We start from the raw sequence: 22908 nt of genomic DNA, 5'->3' as shown, positions 1-22908 counted from the left end.
TGTCATAATCGCGAGACACATTGAATCAATAATGACATTTGTTGGCAACACCTTTAATAATCGATTTGTATCGATTTTACCGATTAATAGTTGCAGCCATCATTAGAATGCTAACGTTTACGTACGAAAATGTCTTCGGTGGGTTCCTCACCTGTTAGCACGGTGAGTTTTGCCATTCGGAATAAGTCGACTCCATAAAATACGGTACTGTCTGCATTCTTTATGATTTAAATATGCTTCGAGAATTTTAAAGAGAGTAAAATAAGTTGAGCTAGTATTTACAGCGATATTATAGAAGAAAACGCAAACTCACTAGCAGCTAAACTAAATGGGTGCTAGGCTAACTGTTGCTACAAGTCAATTTTATATGATTGTCGGACAACTTGTCCTCAAAGACCACCCTGGGTAGGCATCTAGTCCTCAGGTAGGATTCAAAGAAGCTTTTAATTTATTGCTTTACGACAACATTTTTATAAAATGTCATATTTTCAATAGAAATTTGAAATGAAATGAAACATGTTAACCACTAAAGTTATAATTTTGATTAACAAATGTGCACTAACCTTGCTCAAAAACTTCTTTTCACACAAACATTGTGATACATTTCCCTATGATTTGTAATAAAGTGTTAAACATTTATCTGTTACTTCTAATGAAAATTGATTTCTTAGCAATTTAAAGTTTTGTTTTTCAGAGAAAATAGATTAGCTGTTACGTTCATTAAAAACAAGTTGTTAAATTTATTGTTTTTTTTGTTGAAAGAAGTTAGTTGTTAAATGTGTTTACGGAAACGTAAGTTGTTGAATTTGTTAAACAACAAAAAAAAGTTTGTAAAATTTATTTCGACTAACCAGTTGTCCACATTTCTGAGGACCAGTTGTCCGAGGTATGCACTTTTGAGGACCAGTTGTCAGAGCACCACTTGTCCATCCACCATTTTATATACAGTGTTCCAAACAAAATTGACATAATTTCGTGGTCTAATGACGTAGCTAATTCTCGCTCAAATGACCTCTAATTTAAGAGATGTGTAAAAACTAAGTATAAATATTAATAATTTTAATAATGTACACATTTTATATTGCGCTTTTTTTTTTTAAATTCACTCCACATTCACACCCTCGTGGTGGTAAACTACTTGTGTAGTTGCCGCAGCCGCCCTGGGGCCATCTGACGGAAGCGTGGCTGCCAATATCTGCCTGTGGCCCCTCCGACAACCACCAAACATCCATCCACATTCATTCATAGGCAATGTGCAAAGTCTGTTAAAGAGACGTGCATTTCAAGACCTATTTGCTAATTTTATTTTTTTTGCGGGGATTTGGTGTAATTAATTTATCCAAGGAGAACTATTGTGTCCCTGAACTGGTGCATGATTATGAGGTGGTTGTACGGGCGGGCCGTGACCTGGCATTCGTTGGTGATTTCCGGACTGTCCTGAACCTGAAAGCCCTGGAGGAGGGCACCACTAGCTGGGTGTCTTCTCACTTGCCTGGAATCCAGCAGAACATCCAGCCCCACATGAGGAGGACACTGGTCACCTGGATGTTCCAAGTATTATAACAATTTATTTGTGATTTTTAAAACTGATTCTGTGGTGGTAAAGTAATATGCTTTCTTCCAGGTATGTGAGGAGCAGAAATGTGAGGAGGAGGTGTTCCCGCTGGCAGTCCACTACTTGGACTCTTACCTGAGCCGCCATGTTGTGCAAGATTCCAAGATGCAGCTTTTAGGTGTTGTCACCATGTTGCTGGCCTCCAAGATGAGAGAGATTGTTCCTCTGACAGCAAGCAAGCTCTGCATCTACACAAACTTCTCAATTTCACTGCCAGGCATCCTGGTAAATGTCTCCTGGGCTATACAATCTGTGGTCATTTCATCCATCCAGACTTCCATCCATCCATTTTCTATACCGCTTGTCCTCATTAGGAAAAAGGATGAGCTGGAGCCCATCCTAGCTGACTTTGTGCGAGAAGCAGAGTACATTGGGTCGCCAGCCAATTGCAAGACACATATAGACAAACAACCATTCACATTTACACCTATGGGCAATTTAAAGTCTTCAGTTATCCTAGCATGCATGTTTTTGGAATGTGGGAAGAAGCAGGAGTACTTGGAGAAAACCCACGCACGGGGAGAACATGCACACAGGAAGGCCGGAGCCATGACCACCTCAGAACTGAGTCAGACATGTTAACCACTAAAATAGAATCCATCCATCCATCCATCCATCCATCCATCCAGCAATCCTAATTTGAGTCAGATTATACACTATTATAAATATGAACCTGCTGTATATGTCTGAAGTGTGTCAATAAGATATATGCAGTGTTAATACAAGTTGAAATGTGGGGATAATCATGGATCCATTTGAATGAGTTCCTTCTTTGGCCCATGCCCCGCCCTTGCACAAATAAATGTAAAAATGTAACAGTGGTCCATCTTACTTGACAGTAGACAGATTTTAATTCAATAATATGTTTATTATTGCGGTTGTAGCACTAAAAGGTGTGTCTCAGCATGTCGCTTCTACAATTACTACTATTACAATTAACTATTATAAACTATTACAAACACACTTTATTTAATACTGGTCTATAAAATTCAACCTTAATGACTGAAACAGTCCACCGTGACCTGTTGTCACCAAAATAAGTGCTAGGATGGTAAACTAGCAGTGTTTACCAACTTGTCACAAGGGTCTGAAGGTTGATAAGACAGAACAGCAGAAAAACCTATTTGAGCTACACAAACATTCCTCCAGTGTTTGTTTTTTTCTCAATAAACTGGATCATTTATCTCTTTAACTCCCTAATATGATATCTTAAATAACCCTTTGGTTAAACAGGCCACAACAGGCATTTATATAGAGGGTTTGCGGGCAGTCATAAATTTGGAAGCTGTGCCAATCACATAGACATGGTGAATCATCTGGCAGTTACCAACAAAATGTTCAATATGATTATGAAAATAGTATATTCATGATCAAAATGACTAATTTCTATCAAATAACATGTTGTGGGCAATAAAACCATGCAAAAGATGATTTATAATCATTGAGCAACCTATTATACTCGTGAGCAGAGTGGGACATGATAAAACCATATACATCCAGTGAAAAAACATTGTATAAATTGAAGGAAACAGATTTTAGGAGACTTAATTGTACTGGTACGTGTGATGTTGGCTACTTACTTTATAATAAAACCTCAGAGTTACATTATTCTGCCACATTTTCATGATGACAGTGATTTTGATGAGGACACCAAAAGCACTTTGTAGTCATATTGACCCGTGTGCGTGTGTGTGTGTGTGTGTGTGTGTTTTGCAGCAGTTGGAAGTGTCAGTGTTGTCCAGGTTAGGCTGGTGTCTGGCCGCCGTGCTCCCTTCTGACTTCCTGGAGCCGATTCTTCATGCGCTCTCCTTTCTCAGGGCCGAGCACCTTCCCAACGTGCGCCGACATGTCCACTCCTACGTCGCACTGGCAGCCATCGGTGAGTTGCATAACTAAGTTACATAAAATCCGCCAAATGTCAATATGAATTGTGTGCTCCTAAGACCACAGTGCCAACTAATATTTTTTATTGTTTGACATTTCACCCCTTGCGTTTCAACAAATTATACCATTACATCCTGCACGGATATCTTGATCGCTTTTGTTTTCCTCCTTACTTAGGTAAATATTTAACTTTGTGGAAGGTTGGACCATGCCGTCATCTCCAGGAAGGTTAGCTACTACAATACTCCCCCAAAAGAGCACAAAATAGCCGCAGCTCACTGCTGCTAGAGTTCTAACTAGGGCAAATCGAGCACATGACACTCGGGCCAAGTTACTGAATCAATTTTCATGTGGTCTACAAAGCACTTAATACTTTAGGCCCAGAGTTCCTCACTGATATGTTGAATGATTACAAACCAAGCAGATACTACTAGGTCAGCCAGAGTTCTTAGTCACCATATGCTTGACATAAAGTGGCTGCTCAATGGTTGAGCAGATTCATCATCGCCTGATCATCATTGTAACTTCTGAAGATTGTACACAGCTAGAAATAAAACTAAAAAAAACACACACACATTATCTTACCCTGTTGCAGTGCATTAGTGCCACAGTATCTACTTTGATGCAGCGCTCCATTTTCTTGCTGCCTTCAGTCTCCTTTTAAATAAAATCTCCTTACAGCCACATGACGATGTTCCATTTTTTTTGTTAGTGTGGCTCATTCAGATTGATGCAACTAATGAGGTGCGGTTAGTGCAGTTTCCCTACAACTAATGAGGTGCAACTATTTAGAAGCGAAAAATGAACTGCCCCGAACAAAAGCAGGTGGAGCTGTGGCGAGCCAGGTAGTTACCATTCAGTGAAATAAGATATTAACTCAGCTTGTCTGATTGTGCCCATAGTGCAAAACTAAACATTGGGAAGTAGAATTTAGCTGTTATTTGGCAAAAAATAAAATATCCAATACAGCTTTCTCAAAATGTAAACATTTTAAAATCCAGATTAAAAGCACTGCTCTATTCTTGTTAATGTTTTTTTACAAATTATTTTATTACACTGTTTCTAGCCATCCATCCACTTGTCACACGTTTAATATACATTTAATATTGACTTCAGGCTTTACCTTGCTGGGTATGTGATCGTACAGTGTGTGCGTTGTTCAACATTTGCCTTAATTTCATAAAAATCAGCAAATCATCCAGACCAAATGCAGATTTGGTATCTTTAAAATTGTAAAATTTGGTGTTGATCATAAAATTAAGATCGCTCTGCCTTGGCAGAATGCTGTGCTCGCCTGTTATTTTTGTCATTCCCAAATTGAGCGTTAACTGTGGAAATTACAGTAAGTGACTCTCACCAATGGGAACAGTGGACACAATGCAGCTATAAGTTTGATTGTGTCGTGTCAGCAGTTCATTTAGGAGACAGAGAGCTGAGTTTGTGTAATTCAGTATTGTGTGCAGTGAATGACCGCTGTCCTCTATTCAGCCCACGCTTCTCACGAAGCTCTGTGGTACTGCCCCAGGCGACAGGTCCCAGGGAGACAACCAGGCCGCTTTAGACCTGTGACATTTAAACCCCCAAAAAAGTTATGACATTGTGACCCATTCACAAAGGTGTGCGAGAAAAGATTGAATGACGGACTTGGTGTCTCGGCACTTCTCCTCCCTGAGGCGAGGCGTCAGATTGCCATGTTTTAGGAAATTACAGATTTTAAAGTGCTTTCTCTATCCAACACGGCGTGTCGACAATGGCGGCATCCCTCATTTTTGTCTGCCCTCTTCTGCTTACTGCCCTAAATGTTATTAGGGAACTGCAATAGACTTAACAGCACGATAGAAGAAGTGACTGTGGTAAAGGGAATTACAATTATTGAACTGTATTAACATAAAAATATATTACTCAGTATTGAACGACAATGAACGAGTATATTCCCATGAGTATGTGCATACCACAAATGAGGAATAGAACTCAATGTGGCAGTAATGCATATACAAGAAGTAATAAAGACGAAACATTAAATGCATAAAACACTAAAAGCAGAAGAATAAACTATTATTTAAAATACTAATGGGCAATAGCATACAATAATGGCCCACTGACACAAACTTAATGAAAACACAAACAAATAAAAACGAAGACAGTATCCTTGTGATACAATAATGTGGCCCTTTTCTAAGATGCAGGCAAGCCATTCTAGCAAGGAAAACAAATCTCCAAATTATTTTTATATTGTACCTGTGGTGTGCCCTGTACAAAGTTAATTAAAACAACAACAACAAAAAACTTATTTTGCCTTCACTTAGCCTGTTTGTGACTTTTAGCCGATGCTTGATTGAATGAATGAATATTGGTGACCAGGAAAACAATGAATATGTTTTCATTCTGTTTAATAAGGAATGCATATTATGATTAAGCCAATTGTTGTCATCTACTGTACATGTGTACAAAACAAACGACTTCTGCCTTTTGAAATTGTATTCTTACATGGCTTCTGTATTTTGTACCCATAGAAAATGCCTGTAAATGTGGTTGGCGTAAGTTAAATGGCGGTATTAAGCGATAAGATAAAACAGCTCATAATTGGTTTTTTTTCTCGTTATTTAAAAAAAAAATTTATGATCAATGTTGATCATCATCTTTGCTGAGCATTGGTTGTATGTTACCAGTTATACTGTAACTAAAATGCTACTTGACTCAACACTTACACGTTATTTAACTATGGTCTTTGCTTGACTGAGTTTTCTTATTTGTGTTTTTATAAATTTTTTCAATTAATTTATTCGCAGAGTTGAAGTGTTCTGACTTTTTGCCCTCCACCCTTGCCTGTGCCTGTGTGAGCACTGCAACACAGGAGCTCAAATTGGTGGACTCCCCTGATTACCTGCTCAAGTTTCTGGCCAATTTCCTGGTCATTGATCTGGTAAGGATCGTGTTTACAGTTTCACTTTCAACTGCAGAGGCACCTCGGTTTTCGGTGCCAAAATGTCTGACTAAAACCGAATCGTACAAAAACTAAAGCAATATTTTCCATAGGTAAATCCAATTAATCCATTCCAGGTACCCAAAAATATTTTAAATAAATACATTTTAGAGAGAATAGTTATAGTTTAACACACAGAAATCAATGTGATATAAATATATTGGTGAAAGACTAATTAACTGGAAAACTGAAGATTTAACATCACATTTACCTTTATTAAAGCCTTGATGTTTGCAAGAAGGCAAGAGGAACTGCGTCAGCCTCGCAGTTCTGAGGACCCGGGTTCAATCCCCGGCCCCGCCTGTGTGGAGTTTGCATGTTCTCCCTGTGCCTGCGTGGGTTTTCTCCGGTTTCCTCCCACATCCCAAAAACATGCATGAATTGGAGACTCTAAATTGCCCGTAGGTGTGAATGTGGGTGCGAATGGTTGTTTGTGTGTGCCCTGCGATTGGCTGGCAACCAGTTCAGGGTGTACCCCGCCTCCTGCCCGATGACAGCTGGGATTGGCTCCAACGCGCCCGCGACCCTCGTGAGGAGATGGAGAAAAGGTTATTGTTTGGAAGGGAAATCCTCTATTTTCTTTGCTACAAGTTATTTCTTGAATTCTGTCGTGTTTCTTGTCTTCATTATCAAAGAACTTTCTTTGGCCCCATAGTGGCTTATTGAAAAGTCATAGTAAACACAAAAAAACTTTTGAAATGCTTCCAATGAACCTGCGAGGTGGCGCTCAGTGTTGCTCACTCAAGAGGAGGTGCTGCAACATCTCAACATACATAAATTCGGCTGACGAGAAATGAAGCTAACAGAAGTACAGACAGAGGAAACGCCAAGATTGGGCATGTCCATGTAGGAATCAAAATATACCTCCATGATGCAATGCGGCATGATGACATGTTCCAAAGCCCTCCAAGAAAACACTCAGTTGCGCATGCGCGTTGGAGGCTTTGTGTGGGTGCTCGATTCCAAAAAAATGAGTGGCAGAGTTATGAGATAGAGCCAGCTGAATGAGTTAGGTACGGACCATTTTCAACTTTTTGAAAACCAAGCAGATGTACCAAAACTGTGACCAAATCTTTTAGGGGGAACCAAAAAAAACAAAAACTGAATCATACAAAAACTCGGGCATACAAACATCGAGTTTCCTCCATCCATAATAGCAGCAACTTTTTATTGTGTCCAGCTCAAGCAGACAACAAACAGCAAGTGCACAATGTAATATTGATCAGTGATCATGTTGTCTGTCTGTGGTCTGCTGTTGAACCCTTGTTCTTTTGTGTTCCACCTCGGCCAGGACTCCATCCTCCTCTGCTACAGCCAGCTTCAGAGTGCACTGGAGTTCATCCTGCCTTCCCCTTTCCAAGCTGCTGTTTGCAGATCAGAGGTCAGTGACGCCAGTGATAGCCAGGTGGAAACCCCCTCCCTGCCATGACATGAAAGTGCGAATATAGCAGGCCTGAATGTCTTTTTGCTCACACAATACTTAATTCAGAGTGTAGTGATATCACTAAAATGGGTTGCGACAGTACAAAGATGTGATGCAATGTTTTTCATTTTCTAATGGCCATCCTGTTGCAGATTGTTTTTAGGTATTTTCAAAGTTATTGCAGAAGCTTTCAAACACTAATTAATTGTTGCACATTTTCATTTGTATGCCTTTTTTGTTATGAGACACTATATTGGACACAAAGCTTACAGACAGAAAGCTTACATCTTAGTTTTAAATGTGATGTTTTATATTGCTTGACGTTTATGTTTGAAGTCTCAAAGTGTTTGGTTTCAACTCCATTGTTACAATAAAAGGATCGAATGTAAATGACTGACAACATAAGGCAGCATTTAGGTATTTTTTTCAATTTTTATTGATGCCCTTATCCCAGTCACAAGAGTGTCATACAAGACGATAACTTTGGCACATTAATAAAAGGAAACCTGGAGTTTGAATCAAAAGGTAATTAAATCCCTATATGCACATAAAATTGACCCACAAATAGGAACACTTTTGCTTTCATGAACACTGCTGCCTCAATTCTTGAAATGACAAGAACTAGCTGAAATTTGGACAATTTCAACTTTGCATGTTACTGTACACACATTCACATCTGCTTTACGTTCCTGACAAGCTTCAGTTTGTCAAAGAAAAACAAACAAATGTTGCAATATCAAAATTCCAGTGTCAGGAGAGATTTGCCGTTCTGGATTCTGGGCGTCTTTTTTTTTTTTTACATGAAAGTGATAAAGTAATTTCACTCAATTTATCAGATGTTATGTTACAACTTGCCACTTTTTGATTTTATTCTCTGTTATGATTCAGCAAGTAATGTCAAGAATTCCAGTGTGAATTGTCGACACAAACACGTCTTTTTTTTTTTTTTTTTTCCACCACCGTGGATGTCATTGGAAAAACCCCAAAGCATATCCGCCAAATATTTAACAAGTATTTGAATAGCGTTATGCTGTATGGACATGCCTGTTCACAGTTTTTTTGTAAATGGCATGTGCATGTAAGATAAGAGAGGGAGAATATAACTTTTTATCTAGCTTTAGCAAATTTCCAGTAGTATTTCCAAATAACATTGGAAGACCTGAGCTGTAAACCAAAGACACCCAAGCACCATCATTTACTTCAGCAGTTACACATTAACATTTAGCTAATCAAGCTCACAGTTTACTTCAAACAGATGCTGGTGTTTTTCTTGGATTGTGACTGGAAAACGTTATCAGTTGAAAGACAGAATCTACCTGTGCACTAGCGTAAATTTGGGTGTTACAGCAGGTTCAACAGGTAAGGCTCGTTATGCGTCAGTGTGTTAAGTTGTTATTCAAGTTATCGGTCAAACTTGGACCACATCATTTCAAGAGAAACATGGATTGTAAATAACGACCAAGATCCCTGTCCTAAGTGTTTGTGCAATCTTAAATAAAGACAAAAGGGTCCACCAGTGTTAACAAGAGCGCTCTTTGGCATCACGAAATGTTGTCGTTTGCTTGTATCATAAAATGCAGGAAAAGCTGCAACAGAGTAATTGAGAAAAGCAATACTCAAGTTGAACCTAACTGACAATGATGTCAAATGATAAAAGCGCCATGAAGCCATAAATACTTTTCCAACTGCCTGAGTGGAAAAAAAAAAAAAAACTGGTTATATAATAGGCACTGATGTTATACAAATAATTACATTCAAGGTGTTTTGGTTTAGGGTGATGTTTTGATGATGCATAGTTTGAGCACCTGAGACTCCAACTTGCATTTTTACAACTTTTTTTTTTTTTTTTTTTTTTTTTTTTTTTTTTTTTATAAACCTTACCAAGCCAATAAGTATCTCTTACGCTTCCCTTTTTTGGTGTGTGCAATTCGTGTGGTTGGCCACTAAGATGATGTCTACAGTGCGCTGATATATTGTCACAATGCGCTCTGGCCATGCGGGATAGAGACAAAATCTTCAGTGGTGTTCAGCTTGGAGCAGGACTGTGAATAATCAAGGCCTGCTTGTAAGCCTCAGTCACATTATCACAGTCTGTAATGGAGAAGGCACTGTCAGCCACTCCGGCCTCATAGCAGTTCCACTGCCTCTGCAGCCCAGCTCCAAGAATGCCATCTTCTTGAATGTCCAGCAGATTGTCAGCAGACACACATCCTCTCATGGTGGGCCTGACAGCTTTTTCTGTGCCTGCTGGAAGTCCGACACAGTCTGGAAGATCCAGCTGGTCAAACGATTCTGAGGACAAAATGCTGTCTTCGCTGATGGCGCCGCTTGATCTCACCCTGGCGCCTCTGCTGGGTAATGAAACCACCAGCTGATCCAATGAGCCAAACTCCTGCAGCCCCCCAGAGGAGAATTTTCCGTTTCGCTTGAGGATGCCTTTCCTGTGTGTTGATGCTGAGGGGCATTCTTTGGATTGGGTGACCCAGCCAGAATCACTGTTCTCAGGAGAGGAGGAGTAGTAGCCAGATTCCTGCTCTGTGGACTTCTTGAGGATACCTTTGCGAGGTAGCATTGCAGCGGAGGGGGCACTGGCTGGGGTTGACAGACCTAAAATGTTCTGATGCTCAGCTGAACCGTCAACAGGGGTCTCACTCATCACTTTTTGTTTCACACTATTTCTTCTTTTTAAAATACCCTTGGAAGGCCGAGTGTCTGTACCCCCTTCGTGGATTGGTTGGGAGACATTATTCTCCTTCCGTGACCTACGCAGCGAGCGTTGGCGCACCACATCGCCTCCGCCACTACCTTGCGAGCGGAGCAGACAGCGCATCTTGGAGCCGTTCTCCAGCAAAGGCCTCGACGTACGCCGCAGCCAGCTGGCGACGGTGGCCAGCCCGGCCGGGTGCTGCGTTGACTGAGAGGACGTCAACGTAGTCTCCTCAACTTGGTTGGCCTTTGTCTCAGCCACCAGGGACTGCTGGTAACCCCAATTAAGCCACCAGTGTGCCGCTATCTCCTCAATTGTAGCTCTGCGGTCAGGGTTTACCATCAGCATCCAACGAATGAGACCACATGCTTCTGATTGGGAGCAAGAGAGGTAAATAACAGTTACATTTGTTTTCAGCACTGGAAAATCCTTCATTAATTTATATTCAACAACAGCACTTTGACAGTTGTACTTATTTTGTGTCAATCCCAAATCTACTGAGCCATCTTACAAGATGTGTTTAAACAGTTCCAGGCCTGATGTCACAATAGATTTCATATCCAAACAACTAGCTTTCCTCTTCAGTGTGGGCCAGACGATTAATCAGCACGCCCCGAGCATCCAACAGTTCATGGCCAAGAAGACCATTGCCATCATAGAGCAACTGCCCTACTCGCCCGACCTGGCTCGAGTGAGGTTTCCCGCTTTCCCAAGCTCAAGGGACCTGTTTTGAAGATGTGGACAACATCAATATGCAGAGGATCCCGAAGAGTCCTTCCAGGAGTGCGTGAAGGCATGGCACGCAAGGCTGGGAAAATGCATTAGACTCCAGGGGGATCACTTCGGAGGGAAAACTTGTAGTTTAGATTTGAAATATAGCTTTTAACACAAGTCCTGGACCTTTGACACACTTCGTACACATAATTGTATTCAAATCAGATTGGATGTGAGTGGTTTCCCACCAAAATGTATTTGGATCATACATGGAAAAATATCTACTTACTCCTTGTCTGATGTACAGTAATAGGTATGAATTATAAAGAAATGGTGAAACACTCACCAGAGGGTTTGTTTGGTTTCCGGTAGTTTCCGGTGCTGATCTGCTGGACGAGGGCCTTGTGGTTGTTCCCATCGAAGGGCATAGTGCCATGAACCATAGTATACAACAGCACTCCGAGAGACCACGTATCCACCTCCGGCCCACGGTACGGCCGGCCATTTACGATCTCTGGGGACGCGTACAACGGGCTACCACAGAATGTCTGAAGGTACTCATCTCTGTGATAAAGGTTTGACAGGCCAAAGTCAGCAATCTGTGACAAAAGTGTGAGACAGAGTCCAGTCAATACATTTAACTTTTCATCCTTTTCTAACCAGAATATACCAAATACACTGGACAAATCTATTGAGACACAGCATCCGCTCACATAACTAATCAAAACAATTTGGGGAGTGCCCTTTTCAAGCATGACTGTGCCGCATTAACACAGCAAGGACATACTTGGATGAATTTGTGCCAAAACAACATTGGGATGAACTAGAACAGAGAATATTATCCTGGTCCTCAACATAAGTGACCTCTGACCTCACAGCATAAATGAACAAAAATTCCCCAAAGACACACTTGCTGTTTGCAGCCATATTTTCTTCCATGTTCAAGTGTAATGATCAGGTGTCCCTACACCTTTGTCCATTTAGTGTACACTTGATCAATTACAACAAATAAGTTATTATTATTTTTTTTTGTCATATAATAAGTTACAGAAACCTGCATACCTTGACATTGCCATTGCCGTCTAGTAAAATATTCTCCAATTTCAGATCCCGGTGAACTATTCCATTCTAGGAGAAGAAGAAAAATAAAAGGAGTCATATCAGTTATTTTCACATTTTATCTGTGAAATTCCATACATTTCAATCCTTGTCATTTTATATAGGCTGTCTATATTATATAAAAGGATTATTTTCCCCCAGGTTAGAACGCATTCCTTCTTTTTTTCCTGCTGCGTCCTTGTCCTTGGCTCTGCGGGGCGGGGCGGGGGGGGCATGCCTTACACTGATGTTTGCCTTTAAAAAAAATGCAGGTCACCTGCTACTAAAAATTAATGGAAACACGTGGCCAGTCAACATGCTCTGTGTTGTGCAGTGTGAATTTCGTATAAAGACCTATTGTCTGCACTTTTTTATGATTCAAAGTTGGGCCAAATACAGCCAACAGTTAACAACAGCCCTTTAAATCAGGGCCCAATAAAAACAGAACAGGTGGTTGACATGGAACATGATGGGGTAATTGACTGTGTAAATATTATCTAGCCTACATCTAAAGCACCTCCAGTGAAGCTTTAGCTTTCGGACTGCTGGAGTGGGCCGATGGTGTGCGAGTGTGCTAACTGTGTTCCATCACACCCTCATTAGTGACTGTGACTGTGTGTGCGTGTGTGTGTGTGTGTTGGGACGGCTGGCCTTCAGCCTTGACGCCACCCCGTGCCTCTCCCTCAACACTGTGTTCATTTTCCTCTGCATTGTTCTCACAGCATCCCTTTTCCAATCAGCCAGCTGACAGTTAATAATCGTCATTATGCAACAGCGGGGGGTTCTGGTACCCTGGAAGGAACACGAGCTGAGCAACTGGTCCGAGAGGAGCTCTGTGCCTTTCATGTCTACATAACTGCCACAAGGAAGAGTTTGGAAGGGATATGGGGTAATGCAAATGCCTGCCAAGTCCATCTATCGTAACATATGTACTCTGTTTAACTTACTGGATAATACATGAGAGTTGATAGTGCTCTTACCTGATGGCAGTAGTGCACAGCGGACACAATCTGTCTGAAAAAGTGTCTTGACTCCCGCTCAGAGACGTGCCTCCTATCGCAAATGTAGTCGTACAAGTCCCCCCGGCTGGCGTACTCCATCACAATCACGATTTTATCCTTGTTCTCAAATACTAAAAAGAACAGATGAAACCAGCCAAATACAATGTTAATTTATTATTTTCAGTGTTCAACTCTCAGTGACAACACTTGGTGCACAATGTACGCACCATCTAATGAGATCCAAAAAATGTATCAAATATTTAATATTGCTCAGATTTGACTGACACTGTCAGAGCTTGGTTGAGCTTGAATGTAACAATATTTTTTATTACAGTGACTTTAGTTTGCAGTGTCGTAGAACTGAGTTGCATGATACTGAGAAGTTTATTCCAATATGTTCACTACCTTGTTTGGATGTGCAAGGGGACAAAAATACACATCCCAGTATTTTCACCATAAAAGAACACATTATATTTTGGTGTAAACTAGGAATACATTTTCTTCTTGTTACAGTCTGCTTGCAATGGAACATTGACCCTTCAGATGCAGCTCTATTGGAGCTGTGGCGAAATTACAATTACTACTACTACTACTACTACTACCGCCTTACAGGACTGGAGGTAATACTACTGTCTGACATGTTAATTGTTTTGCTGATTTACGGAGGTCTAAGCATTTAGCAGAGATGGGATGAAGTCATGAAAAAGTCAAGTAATGACTCAAGTCCCCATCTCTGGGATTTATTGTGGTTACCTTTGGAATGAAAGATTATATTTTTTACACATCTCATTGGATTGTGTTGATGTACTTAATTTTGAGGCCAAACTAATTGGGATAAACCCTATTGATAGTGACAAGTGCGCATTGAGGCGATGTCGTTTAGGGGTGCTGGAAGACACAAGGCCATGTGCACTGCTCACAACACTGCTGTTGTGATGCAACGGGGAGTCAGGACTTATGTAACAGAGCACCAGTCTCCACTAAAGACTTGCGTGAACTCACTCAGAATCCAAACAATCAGAGACTGATGTAGAGAGCTCTATTTACGGGTATCACGTTGCACTATTCACGTGTGTGGCCTAACAAAGCAACTAAATTCAACACAAAAACTATTGCATTGTGCCCGTACCTTCATATATGGTAATGATATGCGGGTGACACAGTGATGACATGATCTCAATTTCTCTGCGAATGTGAACCAGGTCTTGTTCATCTTTGATCTTGTCTTTTCTGATGGACTTAATGGCAACCTTTAAAAAGAAGCAAAGAAAATATATGAGAACAACATAATAATGGATACTAATATTCTTTATCAGCTCTGATCACTATCTGGCAATCTGATAATTGAATTACACGACATAGACTAGACAAGATTATCAACACACCTTCTTGGAAAAGGAACACAATCATCTGTTTACAGCTAATCTCTCTCATGAGAACAATTTATACCGGAAAAATCAAAATAAAAAAAATTAAATAAAAAAAACGTATTTCCGAACAGACCAAAATAGTTAATTATTTGTGAAGCTGCTGTGGTAAAGATGCATCAAGTGCTGCCCTCTGTAAAGACTTGCAATAAGTGCTAAATTGGGGCTTTTAAATAAAAGGCTTTAGACAAGACTGCATCCATGTGTTGGGATTTGGAATGCCAGGCATTCCTCACCACTCAGCCTCAAGGTTAAGAAGCGTCATCTCATCATGATGCTCCAGATGGTGTTTGGGGTGGCCTTCTTATTTGTGAAGCCTCCCGGCTACCCAACAGACAAGCGCACAAAGTGGAGACTTGTCATATCAGTTTCACCCGGCGAACCTGCTGTGAATCATCGTCTGGTCTGGACGCACGGTGTGCGTCAGTGTGGGGCTTATGCCGCTCAGACTCCCTTTTCCTGACTTGTGTGAACTCAGGTTTCCTGCGTTTGTTTGAATAACTGTCAGACAGAACTGCTGGACTCATGATGACTTCACACCCCTGTGAGGTTATCAGTGTGTGTGTGCGGCCTTTGTCACCGTCAGTTTGTTCTACGCACTCGGCACCCACAGGCGAAAAATCTTTGGGCTCCAGCACAAACAACTAGACTGCAATTTAGCACTACCACCCACAAAGTAAAATAACAAGTAAGGCTGCCACCCGGAACCTTATAAGCTTATGTTTTTGTTAGTGTTTGCAGGCGTACACAATTATTAAATGTCTTTTTTAGATGTTGTTTTCCCCCATTTATTTAAAGAATACTATTTTACAATTGTTTAACAAATAGAATGCATAGCTTTGGTTGTTTTAGACCAAAGACTAATTGATAGAGAACTAGCGCCTCTGCTGTTTGCAGCCACTCCAATTTGGCTTAAGACATGATTAATCAACAATCAAATCCACACAATTCCTAAGAGCTGCAAAACCAATTTTCACAAAACTTTGTGGAGTGGTAAAGCATGGCCCAAGCATTACATTTGGGATTTATGCTAACTTGTTTTTTCCTACATCGAAATTTAAGGCATTTGCCTTAATTTATCAGTAAATGTTCACTATTGAGCTCTGAACTATTTGGGACCTTCTAAAAATGCATTGTTATCTGCACATTGCCCTGTTAGTGCATTAGGGCTTAAACGTCCATCCATTTGCTAAAGTGCTTGTCCTAATCGTAGGTGAGCTGGAACTTCTTTCAGATGACAACCTTGACTGGTTCCCAGCCAATCATAGGCTGCTTATACAATAAAGCTCTCTATTATCTCCTTGTTTTCTCTTCAAGGGAAATGTCAAGAAAGTTAGTCATTGCTTGATGTAATCCCCGTGTTTTACTGTGCACGTGACAAACCAAATTCAGGCCTATTCAACAAGGGCAATGAGTCCCAACTATGGTATGAGAGATCATGACGGGTGTCGTGCGAAATGATCCAATTTCACTTAATTTGTCCGAAAATCATTATTTACCACAAATAATGTATCTTTGTTCATTTATCGATGCCAGCAACGTATAGTGACAGGTAGAACTATTAAATGCCCTTGCATTAGATGGCAGAGAGAGGGTACAATAAACTTGTGTACCCACCTGCTCAGCTTTGTGTTCAATTAAACAGGCCCAGATTCTACACAGAGTTAATTTGTGAGCAAACGGAGACAAGATCATCATTAAATCAGCATTCATACTTTTTGGGACATTTGGTAGTGTACCATAAGATTTTTCAAAGAAAAAAAGTTTAGGAAACATTGAACTAGGGTGCACCGTTTGGGGCTGATCCAAATTAGGATTGTTATGTTTTGGCAGAGGTCTGAGATATGCCATTCTAGTTCCTCTTGTTGGGTTAACGCATACAATGACGATGAGTGCGGTTTTGGTCAAAGTGGCAGCTTGCACGCAAGATGAGGCCATCCCTTTTTGTCTGGCATCCCTCCCTGTGCTATCAATGGTAGGGCAGGTAAATAAAAACAAAGCAGAGGAATGTTGCATTTACAACTATGTTAAAGGCTATTTAGGTAACACTTTGCTTAAAGCACATTTGGAGCAGCCAGTTGGTAGGTCTTATCAGTATTATGACAGCAGGCTCAGCAAGATGTCGGCCGGGGATGATTCTCAGACACCAACTCACATCCTGCGGTGTGTGTGTGTGAGGACACGACTCAACATGTACTGTGACGTGACAGGCGCAGGTGCAAGGAGGGAAATTCCATCTTTGACTGCACTTTCACAACAAAAGCTCATAACATGGAGTGTGGGTGATAAACAAGACTTGGACTTGTTAGACAGACACACTCCCACAAAACCATCCATCCATCCATCCATCCATCCATTTTCTACCGCTTATCCGGGTCGGGTCGCGGGGGCAGTAGCTTTAGCAGGGACGCCCAGACTTCCCTCTCCCCAGCCACTTCATCCAGCTCTTCCAGGGGGATCCCGAGGCGTTCCCAGGCCAACCGAAGGACGTAGTCTCTCCAGCGTGTCCTGGGTCGTCCCCGGGGTCTCATCTGGCTCCTCTCAATGCGGAGGAGCAGCGGCTCTACTCTGAGATCACCCCGGATGACCGAGCTTCTCACCCTATCTCTAAGGGAGAGCCCGGACACCCTGTGGAGGAAACTCATTTCGGCCGCTTGTATCCCGGATCTTGTTCTTTCGGTCTCGACCCACAGCTCATGACCATAGGTGAGGGAAGGAACGAAGAAAGACCGGTAAATTGTGAGCTTCGCCTTAGCTCCTTCTTTACCACAACGGACCGATACAAAGTCCGCATCACTGCAGACGCTGCACTGATCCGCCTGTCGATCTCCCGTTGCCCTAGAGCCAGCTTCTGTAGCCGGGGATCGGATCGCCAAGGTCCCCGCCTTCGGCCAACGCCCAGCTCACACTGCACACGACCCCTATGGCCCCTCCCACAGGTGGTGAGCCCATGGGAAGGGGGACCCACGTTACCCTTTCGGGCTGTGCCCGGCCGGGCCCCATGGGAGCAGGCCCGGCCACCAGGCGCTCGCCTTCAAGCCCCACCACCAGGCCTGGCTCCAGTGACCCGCGTCCAGGCAAGGGAAAACGAAGTCCATTGTTTGTCGTCATCATCAGGGGTCTTTGAGCCGTGCTTTGTCTGGTCCCTCACCTAAGACCTGTTTGTCATGGGTGACCCTGCCAGGGGCATAAAGCCCCAGACAACTTAGCTCCTAGGATCACTGGGACACACAAACCCCACCACCACGACAAGGTGACGGCTCAAGGAGGGGCACTCCCACAAAACATTTACCGTAATTTCTTATGTATAATACGCACCCATGTATAACACGCAGCCCCAAAGTTGACCTCAAAATTCTGGAAAACCCTACTACCTATGTATAATGCATTTTTACAATGCATGATTTTGCTTCTACCCATATGATCAAAACATGATGATCTGTATTTTGTTAGTTTTTTTTCAAATAATTATTCTGAAGTTAAGCACTTTATTTGAACATGTAATTCTTTTTTTTTTTTTTTTTTTACTTGCTCTTATTTTGAAATTCACAGGCCTACTTTTTAGTAAATTATAAAACACAGTTGTGCTCATATATTTGATTACCCAGGTAGAATTTGTAAGATGGGTACAATTCTATAAAGAAGACATGAAGGACCAGGTGAAATACATTTAATTTTATTTTAATGGGATTCAAATTAAACGGTCAAGCGTTATAATTAAACAAAACATAACCATAAAGAAATTAATGATGTTTCTTGTTCAGCCATATTAAAATAAAACAATATTTCACAAATTCTGCCAGGTTATATAAACTTATGAGCACAACTGTACATATATGCACTTATACGTACCCCCGTCATATTGGAATGAAAGTGTAGGCTACACCTTTTTTATAACCACTAGGTGGCGGTGGCATATTAGAATGAAAGTGTACACCTTTCTCATAACCTCTAGGGGCAGTGGCATTTTGGAATGAATGTGTACAGCTTTTTTTGAATATATATATATATATATATATATATATATATATATATATATATATATATATATATATATATATATATATATATATAACCACTAGATGGCGGCATACATTTAATAAAATGTGAAAGTTTTTCCATTTGCCCCTTATACCTATGTATAATGTGTACTATTGACTTGACAATTTTTGGGGGCGGAAAATGCACATGATACACGAGAAATTACGGTAGGTCATGAATTTGACCAAGCACCGAGTCTGCCTGGCAAAAACCAGCAGTGCTAAACCCTTCACATTCCAGCTGTAACTAGGAGAGGGAGAAAGATCGGCTAACTTTAAAAGGTGTGGACAAAAGGCTCTGAAAATGGAAGATGCACTGACATTGTTGCACATTTGCACAACCCAGAGCAGAGCTGCCAGCGTGAGGGGGGGGAAACAAACAAACTCAGAGGAACTAAGATTTTATCCATCCATCCATTTTCTGAGCCACTTCTCCTCACTAGGGTCACGGGCGTGCTGGAGCCTATCCCAGCTATCGTCAGACAGGAGGCGGGGTAGACTCTGAACTGGTCACCAGCCAGTCGTAGGGCACATACAAACAAACAACCATTCGCACTCACATTCACACCTACGGGCAATTTAGAGTTTTCAATTAACCTAGCACGCATGTTTTTGGCATGTGGGAGGAAACCGGCGTGCCCGGAGAAAACCCATGCAGGCACGGGGAGAACATGCAAACTCCACACAGGCGGGGATTGAACCACTGTCCTCAGAACTGTGAGGCTAGCGCTCTAACCAGTCGTCCACCGTGCCGCTACAAAGATTTTAAAGAGCCCCAAAACATTTATCCCACGAAAGGCTCACAGTGGGGTGCAAAAGTTGTAAGAGTTATACAGTTATTATTCATTACTAACCTTTATGTATTTTTTTTAAATTTATATTTCCTCTCAGATGACCATGGCAGGTAATGTAACCAATGATCAGCATGTGGCTAATCAAGTAACACTGGAAGACAGAATGCTGAAAAGGTTCCACAGAAATTGACTGAAGTATTAAATATGCCTCCACCAAGTAGACAAACAATTTAAATATCATGCAATAAATTCCATCCGATTTCTGTCTAACCTTTTAAGTATTCTGTTCACCAGCACTGTCTAATTAGCCACTTTCGTTTGTTAAATGCCATCATGCCTGCCATGGTTATCTGAAAAGAAATCAATAAAGGTCAATAATAAAGAACTTTGTATAACTCTTACAACGCCAACTACCAGTACTTTTGCGCCACGCTGTATACTCACATTTATGTATTTGTTTGCTGTCAAATCCTTTTTTTCACATTTTAAATGGCTCTTGGCAGACTACATCCCATTGTTTCTGTTGAACCACGTTAATAAAAATCTGAAATTGTGCCTTTTGTGGTCTTAAATTCTGCTTTTATTTATTTCCCCAAGCTTCCCAGTGATGTGATATTTACCTTTGCAAAGAAACAAATGCAGCCGTTTCTCTTCTTTTCAATAGCTCACTCACCCAAATGCCTTTGCCGGTTGATTACAAGCCACTGGGAGGTTTATTGGGGAGAAAGCTTTGTGTGCACTGACAGCTTTACAGGGAGCGTTCAATCTTTTTGTGTGCGTGTGTGTGTGTGTGCGTGTAGTCCTTGTAATAGCAACACATTCTTCACACGTTTCGAAGTCCGCTGCAAAGATCGGGGACAAGAATTGCCTTCAGATTGTTAAGAGAGTGGGAAAGATCAGCTGCAAAAATACCCACTCCATTAATGTTGTCTTTTAGTGGATTTGTGTTTTTAAAAAAAGGTGCAGTTTTGTGACTTTTAATCTCAATGAAAGTCCATATGGTAGTAAATTAGTGCAAACAGCTGCTTCACAAATAGCACTTTTATTTCTGAACAGGCGGCTAAGAGGCAATAAAGCTCTCAGACCGACACCATGGATGCACTTTTAAGAGTACATAGTTGAAAAAAAAGAGACAAAAGTTGTGTTGTAAAACCTTACCACTCTGCCGGATCTCTCCTTAGCTTTCTTCACTTTGCCGTACGTTCCTTTCCCGAGTGTTTCTAGGAACTCGTAGCGGTGTTTCAGGTTGTGTTTGTGGTGGTGTCGCTTCACGGCTTGTTTCTTCACCTGGACCGGCGGAGTCGGAGCTTTCGCTTCGGCGGAAAGACACTCGACAGGCAGCAAACGGCTTGGCGAGAGTCGGCCAACTCTGGAGCCCTCCATCCTGAACCTGACCGAACGCCTCTTCGGTTTGTTTTTCGGATTTACTATTAAACGCGAGGACAGCAGGTATCGTGCGCCAACAGCATTCCTTCTAGTGGAACTGCGAAGACGTCCCCTTCAAGTCCCCAGCGGGACGCCAGGACCTTTTAGGAGAGAAGTTTCAAGGCAGAGAAGTGAAAATTGGAAGTAGAAGAGCAACTGCCAACACCTAATATAATAACAGGTACAAGCCAGCCGGTTGGGAGGCGCGTGCTCTTTCATGACACGTCACAGAGAGCAGGGGGCGGGGTTAGGTGCACGAAGGAGCGCTCGATTTTGATACCAAGCGATGCCGAAAAATACGTCAACGTGTGAATTGACACCCATTTGAGCTGTAAAAGGATTTATTTTCACTCGTTGTTTGTCTTGTTTCCCCCCCCCCTCATTTGTTTGAAGTAGTTACTAACACAACATACATAATTTGTCCTCCAGTGATGTATTATGAATGGCAAACAATTCAGGCCTTTTTTTTTTTTTTTTTTTTTTAATCACCGGTGTGCATGGGAGTTAAATACAAACGCAATGATACTATTGCGAAACAAAGCTAAACTCAACCTCAAGTTCGAACAATCTTGTTGGTTTGGATATTATTGCGAATGATGGTTGTAAAAACGTGTGAGAAAGTCTAAGACTAAGTATCAAAGCTCTTTAAAATGGAAGAAATCATCCCTTAGTAAAATGTCAAACCATTGGTTCTCAAACCTTTTACACCAAGTACCACCTTGAATGACCAAAATTCTAATTCACTAGCGTGGTAGGCCCAAACGGTCAGAAAAAAACGAGGCGGAGTTTTTATTCCTAAAAAGTATATTTGATAATATTTTAATCCAGTTTAACATGATACAAAATACAAATAGCAAATTAAAAAATTACCAATTTTTTTTTAAAAACATACAATTCTAAAAGATTAGGTGGAAATTTATTGTACTTAAAAGTTAAATACAACTGAACTGTAGTCAACAAATGTACTATAGTGGATCAAAAGTTTAAGACACTGTAACATGCGCAGTTTAGAGCATTTAATTCAGTAATGCTTTTACATACCACTAGAGGGAGCCCGCATACTACTAATGGTACTCATACTACACTTTGGGAATCACTGTTGTACCACAAACCCACTTATTTAATCTTATTGTTTGACTGTTGAAATCAGATACAGTGAACCACCGAAGTCTCTTTATTCTGTTAGGTTGAGTAGGTTGTCTATACCAGTGATTCTCGACTGGTGGGCCGCGCACCCATTTTGGGTGCGTCGCAGACAGCTAGTAAAAAATTACATGTACAGTATTCGTATTAAGATTTTTTTCGGTACAGTACAGATGTTCCTGCACTTACACCCTTGCGCTCTCACAACTAGTTTACGCCATAAACCAACACAGTGTAGCTCAGCTTCTGGCCAACGGATGTCATGGCTAGCAATATGCATTTGGCAGAACGTCATACAACTGTGTTTAAAAGTGTATTTTCAGAATCAGAATCCTCTTTATTTGCCAAGTATGTCAAAAACACACGAGGAATTTCTCTCTGGGAGTTGGAGCCGCTCTAGTATGGCAATAGACAGCCATTTTGACAAAAAAATACTTTTGAGACATAAAAACATAAAAACTCACTACGAAGAGTCACTTAGCCTCTGGCAATTTAATGGCAAGAGGGAAGAAACTGTTGGAATATCTGCTGGTTTTAGTTTGCATTGATCGATAGCGCCTACCTTAAAGAAGGAGCTGGAAGAGGTGGTGACCAGGACAAAAACCCCAAAAAATCTTTATTGTTCTCAATTTTTATAAAAGTGGGTTGTGACTT

The 22908-nt window shown here is 41.2% G+C and overlaps 2 protein-coding genes across 2 annotated transcripts; one reads left to right on the top strand and one right to left on the bottom strand.

Annotated features, from left to right (window-relative positions):
* Nucleotides 1-120: 120 nt before the first annotated feature.
* Nucleotides 121-8222, top strand: ccnd3 (cyclin D3). The gene is made up of 6 exons (XM_061688006.1): nucleotides 121-162; nucleotides 1345-1554; nucleotides 1625-1840; nucleotides 3332-3494; nucleotides 6289-6422; nucleotides 7774-8222. Exons 1-6 carry the CDS (start codon nucleotides 130-132, stop codon nucleotides 7909-7911), a joined length of 894 nt encoding a protein of 297 aa, XP_061543990.1. The 5' UTR covers nucleotides 121-129; the 3' UTR covers nucleotides 7912-8222.
* A 449-nt stretch (nucleotides 8223-8671) lies between these two features.
* nuak2 (NUAK family, SNF1-like kinase, 2) lies at nucleotides 8672-21304 on the bottom strand. The gene is made up of 6 exons (XM_061688005.1): nucleotides 20845-21304; nucleotides 14555-14675; nucleotides 13405-13556; nucleotides 12389-12454; nucleotides 11673-11925; nucleotides 8672-10983 (listed from the first exon to the last, which is right to left on the bottom strand). Exons 1-6 carry the CDS (start codon nucleotides 21067-21069, stop codon nucleotides 9932-9934), a joined length of 1869 nt encoding a protein of 622 aa, XP_061543989.1. The 5' UTR covers nucleotides 21070-21304; the 3' UTR covers nucleotides 8672-9931.
* Between the last annotated feature and the right edge of the window lie 1604 nt (nucleotides 21305-22908).

Source organism: Phycodurus eques, chromosome 10, assembly GCF_024500275.1.
Source record: "Phycodurus eques isolate BA_2022a chromosome 10, UOR_Pequ_1.1, whole genome shotgun sequence".
NCBI lineage: Eukaryota > Metazoa > Chordata > Actinopteri > Syngnathiformes > Syngnathidae > Phycodurus > Phycodurus eques.
Note: the sequence above shows the minus strand (reverse complement) of the source record. Positions and strands in the feature narration are given on the sequence as shown.

Bases quoted from the DNA above. Each gene is read 5' to 3' on its own strand.
- ccnd3 (XM_061688006.1), top strand. From the start codon at position 130: ATGTCTTCGGTGGGTTCCTCACCTGTTAGCACG. The intron at 163-1,344 runs GTGAGTTTTGCC...AATTTATCCAAG, and splicing joins GTTCCTCACCTGTTAGCACG to GAGAACTATTGTGTCCCTGA. The intron at 3,495-6,288 runs GTGAGTTGCATA...ATTTATTCGCAG, and splicing joins CGTCGCACTGGCAGCCATCG to AGTTGAAGTGTTCTGACTTT.
- nuak2 (XM_061688005.1), bottom strand. From the start codon at position 21,069: ATGGAGGGCTCCAGAGTTGGCCGACTCTCGCCAAGCCGTTTGCTGCCT. The intron at 11,926-12,388 runs GTATGCAGGTTT...CTTTTGTCACAG, and splicing joins ACGGCAATGGCAATGTCAAG to ATTGCTGACTTTGGCCTGTC. The intron at 10,984-11,672 runs GTGAGTGTTTCA...GCTCCCAATCAG, and splicing joins GAAACCAAACAAACCCTCTG to AAGCATGTGGTCTCATTCGT.